The sequence below is a fragment of the Bufo gargarizans genome, chromosome 1 (assembly GCF_014858855.1).
Source record: "Bufo gargarizans isolate SCDJY-AF-19 chromosome 1, ASM1485885v1, whole genome shotgun sequence".
Taxonomy (NCBI): Eukaryota; Metazoa; Chordata; class Amphibia; order Anura; family Bufonidae; genus Bufo; species Bufo gargarizans.
The window spans coordinates 84,013,868-84,030,264 of NC_058080.1; the positions used below are offsets into that span (position 1 = coordinate 84,013,868).

The 16,397-nt window shown below is 42.7% G+C and overlaps 1 protein-coding gene across 1 annotated transcript in view; it reads right to left on the bottom strand.

Moving 5' to 3' along the window:
- Positions 1-16,397, bottom strand: part of NWD2 (NACHT and WD repeat domain containing 2) — a 211,169-nt gene that overhangs the window by 114,047 nt on the left and 80,725 nt on the right. Inside the window, exon 2 of the mRNA XM_044285313.1 lies at positions 5,435-5,523. Coding sequence (XP_044141248.1) covers positions 5,435-5,523 — 89 coding nt within the window. The remainder of the gene's footprint in view (positions 1-5,434; positions 5,524-16,397) is intronic.

Sequence of the window (16,397 nt, forward strand, 5' to 3'; positions counted from 1 at the left end):
ATTGACCAGCTCCTCCCTTGCAGTTCTGGGCTTATTCCTCCCCTTTCTTATCATCAGTGATACCCCACGAGGTGAGATCTTGCATGGAGCTTCAGTCTGAGGGAGACTAACAGTCGTCTTTAGCCTCTTCCATTTTCTAACAATTGCTCCAACAGTTGATCTATTTTCACCAAGCTGCTTGGCAATTGCCCCGTAGCCCTTTCCAGGCTTGAGGAGGTCCACAATTTTGCCTCTGGTGTCTTTTGACAGCTCTTTGGTCTTGCCCATGGTAGTAGTTGGTGTCTGACTGACTGTGGGTTGGACAGGGGTCTTTAAAGAACTCAGACAGGTGCTACTAAGTTAGATTAATGAGTGGAGTAAAGGTGGACTTTTTAAAGGCACAGTAACAGGTCTTTGAGAGCCAGAATTCTTGCTATTTCTCAGGTGTTCAAATACTTATGTTCAGCAGTGCAAGACAAATAAATTCTTTAAAAATCATACAATGTGATTTCTTTATTTTTATTTTTATTTTTTATTCTGTCTCTCAGAGTAGGAATGTACCTACAATGTGAATTTTCAGACCCCTCCATGATTTCTAAGTGGGAGAACTTGCAAAATCGCAGGGTGTTCAAATACTTCTGTTCCTCACTGTATATAATGTCTCCTTGTGGCCCGCTGTCTGCCCAGAGGCCAGCCCATACAGTATATAATGTCTCCTTGTGCCCCGCTGCCTGCCCAGAGGCTGGCCCATACGTATATAATGTCTCCTTGTGGCCCGCTGTCTGCCCAGAGGGCAGCCCATACGTATATAATGTCTCCTTGTGGCCAGCTGTCTGCCCAGCGGCCAGCCCATACAGTATATAATGTCTCTTTGTGCCCCGCTGCCTGCCCAGCGGCCAACCCATACCGTATATAATGTCTCCCTTTGCCCCGCTGCCTGCCCAGCGGCCAGCCCATACGTATATAATGTCTTCTTGTGGCCTGCTGTCTGCCCAGAGGCCACTCCATACAGTATATAATGCCTCCTTGTGGCCCCCATACAGTGTAATGTGTCCTTGTGGCCCCTATACAGTATAATGTCTCCTTGCGGCCTCCATGCAGTATAATGTCTCATTGCTTCCCCCATACTGTATAATGTCTCCTTGTGGCCCCCTTACAGAATACACTCTCCTTGTGGCCCCCATACAGTATAATGTCTCCTTGTTTTCACATACAGTATAATCTCTCCTTGTGGCCCACCACCCCATACACTATAATATACAGCTAACTGATGGGGGTGCTGGGAGTTGGATATCTACTGATCAGATACTGATGATATCCTGAGGCTAGGCCATCAAGAGGAAAATCTCAGAGCATCTCTTTAATACTGTCTTAAATTTAGCCAGGTTAGAACTAGGCTAGACATGCCAACTTTTTGACAGTGGCTCAGGCCACATCCCTTCCTCTAAGCCATGTCCCTTGTCTACCGTTCTAACAGAATCCAGGTGCATTTACCTTAGTTTATATGCCACATTATATTTCATTATTAAAGGGATTTGATGATCAAGATGAGATCCAAAGAGCTGTCACTATCAGTGAAGCAAGCCATCATTAGGCTGAACAAACAAAACAAACCCATCAGAGAAATAGCAAAAACATTAGGCGTGGCCAAAACAACTGTTTGGAACATTCTTAAAAAGAAGGAACGCACCGGTGAGCTCAGCAACACCAAAAGACCCGGAAGACCACGGAAAACAACTGTGGTCGATGACCGAAGAATTTTTTCCCTGGTGAAGAAAACACCCTTCACAACAGTTGGCCAGATCAAGAACACTCTCCAGGAGGTAGGTGTATGTGTGTTAAAGTCAACTATCAAGAGAAGACTTCACCAAAGTGAATACAGAGGGTTCACCACAAGATGTAAACCATTGGTTAGCCTCAAAAACAGGAAGGCCAGATTAGAGTTTGCCAAACGACATCTAAAAAAGCCTTCACAGTTCTGGAATAACATCCTATGGACAGATGAGACGAAGATCAATTTGTACCAGAGTGATGGGAAGAGAAGAGTATGGAGAAGGAAAGGAACTGCTCATGATCCTAAGCATACTACCTCATCAATGAAGCATAATGGTGGTAGTGTCATGGCGTGGGCATGTATGGCTGCCAGTGGAACTGGTTCTCTTGTATTTATGATGATGTGACTTCTGACAAAAGCAGCAGGATGAATTATGAAGTGTTTCGGGCAATATTATCTGCTCATATTCAGCCAAATGCTTCAGAACTCATTGGACGGCACTTCACAGTGCAGATGGACAATGACCCAAAGCATACTGCAAAAGCAACCAAAGAGTTTTTTAAGGGAAAGAAGTGGAATATTATGCAATGGCCATGTCAATCACCTGACCTGAATCCGATTTAGCATGCATTTCACTTGCTGAAGACAAAACTGAAGGGAAAGTGCTCCAAAAACAAGCAGGAACTGAAGACAGTTGCAGTAGAGGCCTGGCAGATCATCACCAGGGATGAAACCCAGCGTCTGGTGATGTCTATGCGTTCCAGACTTCAGGCTGTAATTGACTGCAAAGGATTTAAAACCAAGTATTAAAAAGTGAAAGTTTGATTTATGATTATTATTATGTCCCTTTAATTTTGGTCCCTTAACAAGTGGGAGGCACATATGCAAACTGTTGTAATTCCTACACCGTTCACCGTATTTGGATGTAAATACCCTCAAATTAAAGCTAACAGTCTGCAGTTAAAGCACATCTTGTTTGTTTCATTTCAAATCTATTGTGGTGGTGTATAGAGCCAAAAATGTTAGAATTGTGTTGATGTCACAATATTTATGGACCTGAAGTTGCTTTCAAGATCTATGAGGTGCATATCTGTCTTGTAGACCTCTATACTAATCTCTAGATCAGGGCTTCTCAAGCTTTTCCTACTGGGACCTCATCAGCCAGAACATGGCAATACTTGGAGCTCACCAGTGGCCAAACTCTATACCTGCAGGCAGATACATAAAATATTTAATCACTCCAATTGACATTGAGAGTGTCGCTGAATGCTCAGTGCACTTCCCCACAATACCCGATAGATTGAGAAACCATAATCTAGACCAGTTTTACCATAAATGCACCCAACTGAATTATTTACCATCCAATTCTTATTTCTATTTTCCATAGGAGACAGAAAAATGATGCTCATGAGGATTAGCTAACTTTCACTTATGGATTGTCTTGGGTAGAAAAGCGGATTATGTATCTACAGTATATAGTTTTGCTATTCATTACCACGAGCCGGTCTCTTGTGCATATAGTAAGTCACACATGCAAAGGTTGTGTAATGAAGTGCTCGGCTGCTCACATGAAGGCAGTTTAATATACACTGTTAAAGCTGTGATGTTGATAGCTTGCAAAGATCAATAGAGCTCCGGAAATAATTATCCGTGTTTCATTTTATTAACATAACTCAGTGTTTCTTTCTTTTCTGCCGTGTTCAAAGTAAAATCTACTAGAACGTTGCATTTCTGATCTCAATGACTGATATTTTAATAAGAATGTATACATGTACATATGAAAATAGCCAAAAGGAACCCCCCCCCCAAAATAAATAAATAAAGAATCTAAGGCTACTTTCACACTAGCGTTCGTCGGTCCGCTCGTGAGCTCTGTTTGAAGGGGCTCACGAGCGGACCCGAACGCAGCCGTCCAGCCCTGATGCAGTCTGAATGGATGCGGATCCGCTCAGACTTACAATGTAAGTCAATGGGGACGGATCCGTTTGAAGATGCCACAATATGGCTCAATCTTCAGGCGGATCCGTCCCCCATTGACTTTACATTGAAAGTCTGGACGGATCCGTACGAGGCTATTTTCACACTTAAGCTGGTATATGCTAAAATAATGCAGACGGATCCGTTCTGAACGGAGCCTCCGTCTGCATTATTATGATCGGATCCGTTCAGAACGGATCCGATCGAACGCTAGTGTGAAAGTAGCCTAACTCTGATTCACTACTGCAATCCTTAACAAAGCAGTCTAGGAATTATTTCACTCTTTTTGTAACAGGGTTACAGGTAATATTCTACGTGATATATGGCTGAAATGCGCACTCCATTCTGGTCTGTTACACTATGTGACCCCCCACTCTGATTACCTGAATCCTACAGTGCCTACAGGGGTCTGCCTATTGCTTCACGTTCACTTAGTAACCAACTGTCTTGAAGTTGAATCTGTGTTTGGTAATCATCTAGCTTTGCCTGGCTGATTAGGGTGGAGTGCTGATTGGAAGTCCATTTATATCTGAATCTAAGTATACTGTTTGCCGTGTGCATTTCCTCCCTTGGTCTATTACTGTGATGTTTTTTAGTTAAGTTTGTATTCAGTGTTTTCTGGTATATGTGGTTGCACAGAGTGTAGTGTCTTTTCTGTGTATTCTGGAAGCCGTTGTTCCAGAGTTTTTATGTTGCTGTGTTTGGGATTTATCAGTTGCTGTCCTGTTGCATGGTTCTGTTGTCAGTTCAGTTTTTTCCCCATTTCTTTTCATTGTCATTTATCTGTCATCTGCCTGCATGCCATACATGTGCCTTCCACATTGCTGGATCGTTTCTTCCTTCCGTGACCCTCAGCATTTGGTCCTCATCATCTACTTGTGAGATTGGAGATTGTTTGTGTCTTGTTTCCTGCCAGCATTGCTACATGCTTGGTTTATATATTTTTGGAACTGTCCAGTTGCTGTGCAATTCAGCCCTACTGTATGTCTTGGGGTACTATAAGCCACCTTTAGGACATAGGAAATGCGACTACTATCGGTGAAGTTCAGTACTGTGGTCTTCTGCACAAAATAAATTGCTAGGGTGAGTTCACACTTCAGTTATTTCGATCAGTTATTGTGAGCCAAAACCCATAGTGAAGCCTACGCAGAGATAAGGTGTAATGGAAAGATCTGCTCCTGTTCTGTGTTTTTGACCAAATAACTAAAGTGTGAAGTGTGAACTCAGTCTTACATTGTCAAAGTAAAGGGGGGGGGGGGGGGGTGTCACGTAATGACAGACTGGAATGTAGCACTTAATGCAGCAATATGTCAGATGGCAAGAGGATTACCTATACCACTGTTTATAAGATAAACTTTACAAACAGAAGGGGAAATATTTTTCCAGAGTGTTGGGCCTTGCTAGGATTTGTCAATATAGAAGGCTGAAATATGGAAAACATATGTTATCTGTCAGCTAAAATAAATTAAAATGAAATTCCACCTTTTAAGAAAATTTCATACAGATTAGATACTGTGCACCAGTCTAGGGACGTTGCCCAGTTGGAGCCACTATTTAGGACAAATCGTCCAAGCAGGTAGGGACAGTGATCTGGGTGGAGTATTGGGCGGAACTGTTCCCTATCTGATGTGACAATTGTCTGGCACAAACCAACTGCTTCCAGCTTCTTATAGCATACTTAGGTATATGTGCTAAGTACATTACCTGGAACTCCATGCCATAGTTTTCTCTGCAGAATTCTCTAAGCTTCGGGTAAACTTGCTCTCTTAGGCCATTCCTCTCTGCCTCTGTATCTGCACAAAATACAGTGGGAAAAAAATCATTTAAATAGTTGGATATTTAAATTAAAAAAATATTAATATTGACAAAAAACTAAAAATTACAAAAAATGCCAGTTTAAAATAAATCACATTTATACGGTATGTTAGAAGATGTAATTTTTGGCAAGATATAGCATGATGGAAAAAATCCGTTAGCAGAGGGAAGGCAGCTGTGAAAGACATGGGCAAAATATCTCAGTGATCTTTATCTCATTTGAATAATCTCATCCTACAAACTGAAATCTTAATTTTGCATGTTGCTGCAAAGTAATTTGCTAACTATTTAAAATATATCAATATCTGCCCAAGTGTTCAGCAATGTCCTCAGTGTTATGAATATAAAAATGCTAGAAGTCTACAATTATAGAGACATTAGTATAAAAGTATAAACTCCTGTGCACGGAAAATCAATCAAAAAGGAAAGGGCAGGGTTAGGGCACAACAAGGCTGACTTCGGGCAAGAAATTACATGGTTGGGAAGGCTGTAATACTGTAGTTCAGTTTCCTGTTACCTCCATGCATTGATCTTAGAGATGAGTGCAAGGAGGGGATAGAGAGGACTGTGCAGCTGTAACTGTTCACCTGCACAGCTCTCTCTATGACCAGGCAGAGGAACTGAGAAACCCTCTGCTTCATCATCACCAAGAGGAGACCACTAACAGTAGACATTCCCTGAGCAATGACACTTTTGGCATTGTAACATTAAATGTTTTTTTACTAAGTGTACATTGAAAAGACAGGACTCTTCTTGCTGCTTTTGATGAATGGTATGTGTCCATAACTTACATTCAACAAAGGGGATTTTAAGCCCATCAAATGTTAGGCATTTTAGATACCTTTTAATTGTTAAACCTTATTCTTGGATATTGAAAATGCTTCACCCGTATTTCTATAACATGAGCATAACTGCGTGCATTTGGCTTATGTAATATCTTCCAGGGATATTAACTTTTTTCTTTAGTTAACATTGGCGTATATAAAACAATTTGACATCTCTGCTCCAATCAGTGCACTTTGGTAAGGTTCCCGTTTCCTACACCTCAGGCATGAGAGTTACACTGTAACTGGGACACTTGCTGCCTACAGGTACTGTCTATATTAAGAACTTTTTTTTTCTGGTGGCAAAACTGTTCTATAAGGTTGGGGACGCTATTATGTTTTTCATCTTACTTGTGTATAGTTTATGTTCTTGTATATGGTGTCCTCCTATTTTCAGACTTGGAGGAATTGTAACCTAACTATTACAATGCATGGATGAAACACAATGTACTAAAACAAATGTTTCCAGTTGCAGTTATGCCTTATTTTTGAGTGATGAGAAATCTAATGGGAGTCTGTCATCTCTGGTAAGTTCTAAAAAGTACAGTAATACATGTATAGAACTCTGGCTGCTGACTACGGGTAAGTCACTTTTATGCTGATATTCACCCCCCATTCTTCACTGTGCGCCCACAAATCAGCTATGAAATGCATTGAGAGTCCTCTATATGTATTCTACAGGTGGCTTGTGGGCACATAGTAGGAGAATAGGGGTGATTATCTACAGTATATCCAAACTACTGATCTGAAGTCAGCAGCAGATGTTTTATACACGCATTATCATGGTTAATAGGGCATGCCGGAGGTGACAGATTCACAGCTGGCATACTGTAACTAGTCAAAAACCTGCTACTTCTGTCGATGATAAAAATAAGTAATTTTCTAATTGTCTCTACACTTTTATTGAGCAGCAAGCCAATATACCACAAAGTGGTAGACTACATATTAAAAAAGTAGTCCTATTTCAGACTTCTATGGCATATCCATAAGGATATACCAGAAAAGATCTTCACACGCGGGACCCACCTATGGAACCCACAATTTTCTCAAGAAAGGGGACTTGTTGCTGGCTGCACTACATATATAAATGGGTGACTGTGCATGCACTCTCCATGGCTCTTTCCATTCACTTTTATGGAAGTTCTGAGGATAGCCAAATAACTGCATTTGGATTCTCTCAGAACTGTCAAAGAAGTAAATGTGAAGTGCCACACATACACTACCACCTCTCTATACACTGTAGCAGGAAAATTGGGCCCGGTTCTTAAGATAGATGCAGGTTGCAGAAGTGGGGAAAAATCTAAGGTGTCTACAAAACAAGGGATAAAATAGGTCTCGACACAAAGTGGCATAACAATTGTATAAAAAAACACCTTGTGTTATAAATCAAACAAAATTGTGGAGCAAACACTTGATAAATTTGGCAAAGCAAGCGAGCACCACCAATTCTACCTTGAATGAAGATACTGCCCAGGTGCTCTGACATTAATATATCTTCCCCAATGTGTCAAAAGAGATTAAATAAAAAGTCTACTTGTCCCCACCCAACGGTCTACTAGTAGATAGTTTCTGGAAAGGCTAGAATGTACTGCCCCCATTATGAGCTACATAAAAATCTGTAACTGTGTTTGTGACTGCAGAAAAAAAAAGCTAAAAAATAGCTTGAACTTTTTTTTTTTTTATAATCGAACTGCAGCCAGCACTCATTCAAGTGCTTTGGACTGTGCTGCAGATCCTTCAACAGCTGGGGTTTTATAGGATTGTTGGGGCTAAACCAGCTCTGCAGCCCTTCCATTATCAGGATTGGTGGGAGGCCCCAATGTTGGACACAGCAATATGCCATCACTTCATAAGATGAGAATAGCCCTTTCAAAGAATACCTCTAGGCAATAATGTAAAATCAACACATCTTCTGAATCCCTATCTGCAGAAACGGTGTGAAGTATTTATCTTGTGTTATAGTCTTCTTCTAATTCCTTTTACCAAGAAGCAGTGCGTTGTGAGAGCTCAGATGACAATTACTGGGCATAAGAAGAACTAGGCTGTGAAGTCACCCGTCTTAAAGTGGAGCAATAAACCACTGTTTGGGCCAAAGATAACTAGCAAATTTTGAACAAAGCTCTAAAAGTAACAGTATTACTTAGTGTTTTTAAAATTCTAGAACATTGTAGCCATGCTAACTCTCAACAGTCCTGATCAGCAAGAGCAGTGGTGGCCAACCTTACAGACACAAAGAGCCCCCCAAAAAACGTATGACTACCAGGAGCCACAAGCTATACATTTACACACGAGTCACCGTATTTTTTGCCCTACAAGATGCACCTTGGTTTTAACATAGAAGTTACTAAGAGAAATAAAAGATTTTTTATCTGATCTGAGGTCTGATAAAAATATTTTTCTTATTATTTTTGATTAGCAGAGAAAAAAATGAAAAAATATATTTTTCATCAGACCTCAGATCAGACTCCTAAATCAGATCCCCAATCCTCATCTGACCTAAAATAAGATTCCCAAACCTCATCAGGGCTCCAAATCAGACCTCCAAAATAAGACCCCCAAAGCTTGGATCAGACAACACAAATCAGACTCCCAGTATCAGACCCTCAGTGCTCAGATCTTCCCTCCCATGCTCAGATCTCCCCCTTCTCAGATCTGACCACCATGCTCTGACCTGACTAACCTAAAAAAAAAAACATGCTCAGATCTACCCCCCATGCTCAGATCTGAACCCCCATGCTCATATCAGACCCCCATTGCCCAGATCAGGACACTCCCCATGCTCAGATCAGAACCACCCATGATCAGGCACTGGGCTCCTGCTTGGGCACCTGCTACTCTGCAGGTCTGACACGCTCTCCACTGTGACCTGATGAACACATCAGGTCATAGTGCGTGTCTCCACGTACTACATTCTTAAACTGTGTGCATCAGGACGTAGTGGAGAGTGAGCTGGAGCTGCAAAGTAGCAACAGTGCCCGATCAGGAAAAGAGATGAGCATGGGGGTGGAAAGTGAGCTGGTCTGACTGCTTCCCGGCTCTACAGCTAGAGCCGCACTTGAAGAAGCAAAGAGCCGCATGCGGCTCAAGAGCCACAGGTTGGCCGCCCCTGAGCTAGAGGGTCCTCCTTCCCTGCCGATTTAAGGTTTTCCTTGCAGTCAATTAAAGGATTGGTCCAGTTAAAAAAAAAAAAAAAACATTTCTATATAATTTGCTAGGGAATTCTTACTTAATAGAGGGGGTTCTCATGCTCAGGATCCACATATATTGGCCTGAGCAGAAATCAGTTACAAAGAATGTCTCTCAACCAGTAGCATAATGCCTGCATTACACAGATAAACCTGTCATGTGAATTGGCACTGTGCAATGCTTTGATCCCACTGTGGTGAAGCTCCGGGGAAACTAAACATTTGTTTCCAGACTTGACTGCAGTTTACAGCTGATCTCCATGGGTCACAACCTGTGGAAAAGCTGTGTGGTGGGTCACCTAATGTGTGTTTGGTCTGATATTACCTCACAAGTCCTCAAGAACATTACTAGGGAGTAGATGCTGAGCTGACGGGGATAGTCTTTGCAATAGTGAGGGACAGCTTTGGTGTTCTGTCTGGGCTGTCATGTGGGAGTACATTGCTAAAAGGGTGGCTGCACTGAGGACTGTGGTGTGGACTGAAGAGTTCAGTTCTGGTGTGTTGTGGACTCATGAAGAAGGGCTCATTTGTGGATGGGCTCTCAGGAATAAGTTGGAGTGACCTCCTCTTATGTAAATAACAAAAAGTTGTGTTTGAAAAGTTATACTGTGAGTTAAGGTCTGTATAGAGTCAACACTGCTTAAGTGACATTCTAGAACGTTCAAGTTCAACCAGCAGCGATTAGCAACCAACAAGCATGATAGCACCATCTATTACAACCACTAGGCGTCTGTGCCTTGTATGAGAATTGTAACCATCAAGAGTTTTATACTACTGTCATGTGACAATAGCAAAGTAAAATCTATTTTTTTTACCCAATTTACCAAACCCTCTACCAAAAGTTACAACCTATAGTTTGGTGGGTCAATGATTTTATCTCGAAATACTGTATCTAGGGTGATGTGTTCATCCCTGGTGATCTGCGATGGTGAAGAGGTTAATGGACACATGTATGGCCAAAAATTCTTATGGATGGTTCATTTCATAATTCCTTTGAGAGGTCGTAGCTCTGTTTTTCTGCTATCCACCTCCTCTTCCTTCAGCCACACACTTAAATGGTAGCAGCTTTGCAGAAATCTCCCATTTACTGTCTCTATCGCAGCAATTAAAGTCAATTTATCCGCACAAAAGCTTTCAGACTGCATAAAGAAATGGGCACAAGCCTTTAAGATTCCTATTTTGGTTGTTTATTTTGTAAAATGAATTCTCCCTATCTATTACTCTCCAGCCTAATATGATGGATGATAGATGTAACAATACAGAAGGCAGCGAGGGACAAGAATTCCCAAAACAACTGAGGTTTGCCAGGAAAATGTTCTGATCAATAATAGCTACACAGAGACTGTCTCTGTATGTGTGTGGGGATGCTTTAATTAAAGTGTTTCTCAAAAAAGTAACACTCTGTCCATGGACTGAACTGCTGGATAAATGTATCACAAAGGGCTATTATAAGGCTTGAGCGAATCGGGTTCGGATTGCTCTATTTTGAAAACGTTGTTTACAATATCTCCTTGATAGTGCGCTAAGGCTACTTTCACACTTGCGTTTTTCTTTTCCGGCATAGAGTTCCGTCACAGGGGCTCTATACCGGAAAAGAACTGATCAGGCATATCCCCATGCATTCTGAATGGAGAGTAATCCGTTCAGTTTGCATCAGGATGTCTTCAGTTCAGTCGTTTTGACTGATCAGGCAAAAGAGAAAACCGCAGCATGCTACGGTTTTCTCTCCGGTGAAAAAAACTGAAGACATGCCTGAACGCCGGATCCGGCATTTTTTCCCATAGGGATGTATTAGCGCCGGATCCGGCGTTCAGAATACCGGAATGCCGGATCCGTCGTTCCGTTATGCGCATGCGCAGACTGAAAAAAATAAATGCCGGATCCGTTTTGCCGGATGACACCGGAACGACGGATCCGGCATTTCAATGCATTTTTTCGACTGATCAGGCATTTTTAAGACTGATCAGGATCCTGATCAGTCTAAGGGCCGCTTCACACGAGCGGATGCCGTGCGTGGCATCCGCTCCGTGAAAGAGTGCCAAGACCCGCTGCAGACTGCAGAGGCACGGAGCGGTAACATGACTGTTAATGCTCCGTGCCTCTCTGTGATCTCTTTACTACGAAATCACAGTTGTCACTGTGATTTCGTAGTAAAGAGATCACAGAGAGGCACGGAGCATTAACAGTCATGTTACCGCTCCGTGCCTCTGCAGTCTGCAGCGGGTCTTGGCACTCTTTCACGGAGCGGATGCCACGCACGGCATCCGCTCGTGTGAAGCGGCCCTTACTAATGCCATCAGTTAGCATACATTTTGCCCGATCCGGCAGGCAGTTCCGGCGACGGAACTGCTTGCCGGATCTCTCTGCCGCAAGTGTGAAAGTACCCTAAAATGTATGGGCTCCACTAAGGCCTGGCATATCTCGCTGCAAATAACGAGAGACCTGCTTCGTCTCGCGTCTATGATGTTACACTTCGTTTAGGCACATATAAATTATTTAAATTACTGTTCCAAAGTCTCATTAACATAGCTGAGTTCAACTTCAGAATTTGGAACAGTAATTTATGTGGTTAAACGATGTGTTATGTCATAGACTCAAGAAGAAGCAAGTCCTGCATTATTGGCCAGGCCTCAGCGAAGCCCATACATTTTAGTGCACCATGGAGGAGATTTAGTAAACAAAGTTTGCAAACGAATCAGGTTCAGATAGAGCAATCCGAACCCGATTCGCTTGAGCCTAGTTATGATGGTAAAAGACATAGGGAGGAGGCACCCATTCACTTGTCCGTGCCTCCGCACCACAAAAAAATAGAGCTTGTTGCTCTGCGGACAGATCATGGACCCATTCAAGTTGAATAGGTCTGGATCTGTCACGGCAGCCGCACGGATGGTGCCCGTGCATTGGGGACCGCAAATTGCAGTCCCCAATGCACAGAATGGACAACAGTCATGTGCAAGAGGCCTTACACTGACAAGTGCAGTGCTCGTCTGTGGGCATCTTTATCTAGGCCTTTCAAGAGAACAATTGCGCTTTGATACATTCATCCTAAGTTATACACCACCACAATGGATTTGAAAGGAAACAAACAAGATGTGCTTAAACTGCAGACTGTCAGCTTTAATTTGAGGGTATTTAGATCCAAATCAGGTGAACGGTGTAGGAATTACAACAGTTTGCATATGTGCCTCCCACTTGTTACGGGACCAAAAGTAATGGGACAGAATAATAATCATAAATCAAACTTTCACTTTTTAATACTTGGTTGCAAATCCTTTGCAGTCAATTACAGCCTGAAGTCTGGAATGCATAGACATCACCAGACGCTGGGTTTCATCCCTGGTGATGCTCTGCCAGGCTTCTACTGCATCTGTCTTTAGGTCCTGCTTGTTCTTGGGGCATTTTCCCTTCAGTTTTGTCTTCAGCAAGTGAAATGCATGCTCAATCGGATTCAGGTCAGGTGATTGACGTGGCCATTGCATAACATTCCACTTCTTTCCCTTGAAAAACTTTTTGGTTGCTTTTGCAGTATGCTTTGGGTCATTGTCCATCTTGACTGTGAAGCGCCATCCAATGAGTTCTGAAGCATTTGGCTGAATATGAGCAGATAATATTGCCCGAAAAACTTCAGAATTCATCCTGCTGCTTTTGTCAGCAGTCACATCATCAATAAATACAAGAGAACCAGTTCCATTGGCAGCCATACATGCCCAAGCCATGACACTACCACCACCATGCTTCACTGATGAGGTCGTATGCTTAGGATCATGAGCAGTTCCTTTCCTTCTCCATACTCTTCCCTTCCCATCCCATCACTCTGGTACAAGTTGATCTTGGTCTCATCTGTCCATAGGATGTTGTTCCAAAACTGTGAAGGCTCTTTTAGATGTCATTTGGCAAACTCTAATCTGGCCTTCCTGTTTTTGAGGTTCACCAATGGTTTACATATTGTGGTGAACCCTCTGTATTCATTCTGGTGAAGTCTTCTCTTGATTGTTGACTTTAACACAAATACACCTTTTTTTGGTGCGTTTTTTTTTATTTTGAGCCAAAGCTGCCAGAAGTGGAGTTTTTCTGCAGTTTTGTGGCTTTAGTTGTGTTTTTTGCAACTGTGGTTTTTAGTGCCTTTTTTGCCGGGAAAATGCCAGCTCCAGCTTTTAGCTGAAAGTCTATGGGAAATATAAAAACTTAGGACATGCAAGCACTTTTTTTAACTACTGCCTTCAGAGTATTTCTAAACATATGAAGGAAATATAAGCACGGTTCCAATGTGTTTGTAGTTGCACTTTATTGTTCAATTCTCCAAACAGCAGCAGCAAGTGCAGACAAAAAACTCCACTTACACCACAACAGTGACGCGTTTCAAACAGTCGATCTTTTTGCTGCATGTACAGTAAATGCAGTGGTCTCTTCCACTAATGAGTAGGAATGCTTCCTTCCCGACAATTGCCTGCAAAATTTGACCGTGTAAAGGGTCCTTTAGACACACTCAACAATTTAGGGTGCGTTCACATCACGTTTTATGCCTCCTTTTAACGTATACGTTAGTTTAATGGCTGTACTTGGTATCACAGCTCAGGCCCATTCACTTGAATGGGGCTGAGCTGCGCCTAGGACACGTGACTGTGTCGTCACTGTTCTAAGGAAAGGTGTGAGAACTACAGCGAACGCTGCAGCCTTCTCAAACAGCTGATCAGCGACGGTCCCAGGTGTCAGACCCCCACTAATCAGATACTGATGACCTACCCTGAGTATAGGTTATCAGTATTAAAGTCTGGGAAAACCCCTTTATTATTCTGTTCTTCGTAATAGATTGACACACGTACTTATAATCACCCAGCTGAACCAATCACCATGCACCTATATATGGAAAGAGCTTTCTCTTTTACTTTATGTCATGACTAAGACTGCTACAGCTGGTCAAAACGCGTAAGTAATTTACATGCAGAAGATGTATTTTTAGTGGATGTTTTTTAATAAAGGATGTTTAAAAGAAAGTTTTTATGAATAGCGCTGGCATTTCTATGCTGTCCTAACCACTTTCCGGAGAAAGAGGGAAGGCGGCGTTGCTAGCGGGCCTGGCGCATTTATCTTCATGCATGACAGATTTCTGGTGTACAAGAAGCCTAAATTCTATGCCAGCTCATTTCGGTTTGGGCGCATGGACTACTAGAGGATGCGCGTAATTTATAATAAAGCGTACGCATCATAAAAAGTTTAGCGTACCCTCCAGGCAGAAAAGACCAGTCTATATTACATTCAGCGACTTCTGTATTTGAACCTTACTGCCAGTAAAAGAACTGTTCATATTTTCAACAAAGCCAGCCTCTTTATTGAATGCACCATCATCGGCATTGCTGGCACATCATTCAGGGACCCTGCATTGCACCTCAAGACTCGTCTAGACCAAGAGCACCCCACCTAACACCAGGCAGCACCCCCAAAGTCATGCAGTGCCCCGAATGGAAGAAAAGGTGTGCTCCTCCCATCACTTCATGGCCCAGGGGAGCGACAGCACCATTGCTGCCACCACTCCAGTCCTCCACTCCTCTCCCTTCCTTAGCTGATTGCACATCTATCTCTTTATCTTTCTATTTATCTATCTATTTATCTGTCACTGTATTTAGATACCACCGTGCATTGTCACTGTATCCAGATACCATTGTGCATTGTCACTGTATCCAGATACCAGTGTGCACCGTCACTGTATCTAGATACCACTGTGCCACGCCACTGTATCCAGATACCACTGTGCACCGTCACTGTATCCAGATACCAGTGTGCACTGTCACTGTATCCAGATACCAGTGTGCACTGTCACTGTATCCAGATACCACTGTGCACTGTCACTGTATCCAGATACCATTGTGCATTGTCACTGTATCCAGATACCAGTGTGCACCGTCACTGTATCTAGATACCACTGTGCACTGTATCCAGATACCACTGTGCATTGTCACTAGATACCACTGTATCCAGATACCACTATGCACCGTCACTGTATCCAGATACCATTGTGCACTGTCACTGTATCCAGATACCATTGTGCACTGTCACTGTATCCAGATACCATTGTGCACTGTCACTGTATCCAGATACCACTGTGCATTGTCACTGTATCCAGATACCACCGTGCATCATCAGATCCCTATTCAGTTTAATGGGATCCCATGGGGATCCAGCTAATTTCCAGCATACACTCACCTAAAGAATTATTAGGAACACCATACTAATACGGTGTTGGACACCCTTTTGCCTTCAGAACTGCCTTAATTCTACGTGGCATTGAAGGGATGGACATGCTCAGGTAGCCCGTGGCATTTAAACGATGGCCAATTGGCACTAAGGGGCCTAAAGTGTGCCCAGAAAACATCCCCCACACCATTACACCACCACCACCAGCCTGCACAGTGGTAACAAGGCATGATGGATACATGTTCTTATTCTGTTTACGACAAATTCGGACTCTACCATTTGAATGTCTCAACAGAAATCGAGACTCATCAGACCAGGCAACATTTTTCCAGTCTTCAACAGTCCAATTTTGGTGAGCTTGTGCAAATTGTAGCCTCTTTTTCCTATTTGTAGTGGAGATGAGTGGTACCCGGTGGGGTCTTCTGCTGTTGTAGCCCATCCGCCTCAAGGTTGTGCGTGTTGTGGCTTCACAAATGCTTTGCTGCATACCTCGGTTGTAACAAGTGGTTATTTCAGTCAACGTTGTTCTTCTATCAGCTTGAATCAGTCGGCCCATTCTCCTCTGACCTCTACCATCAACAAGGCATTTTCGCTCACAGGACTGCCGCATACTGGATGTTTTTCCCTTTTCACACCATTCTTTGTAAACCC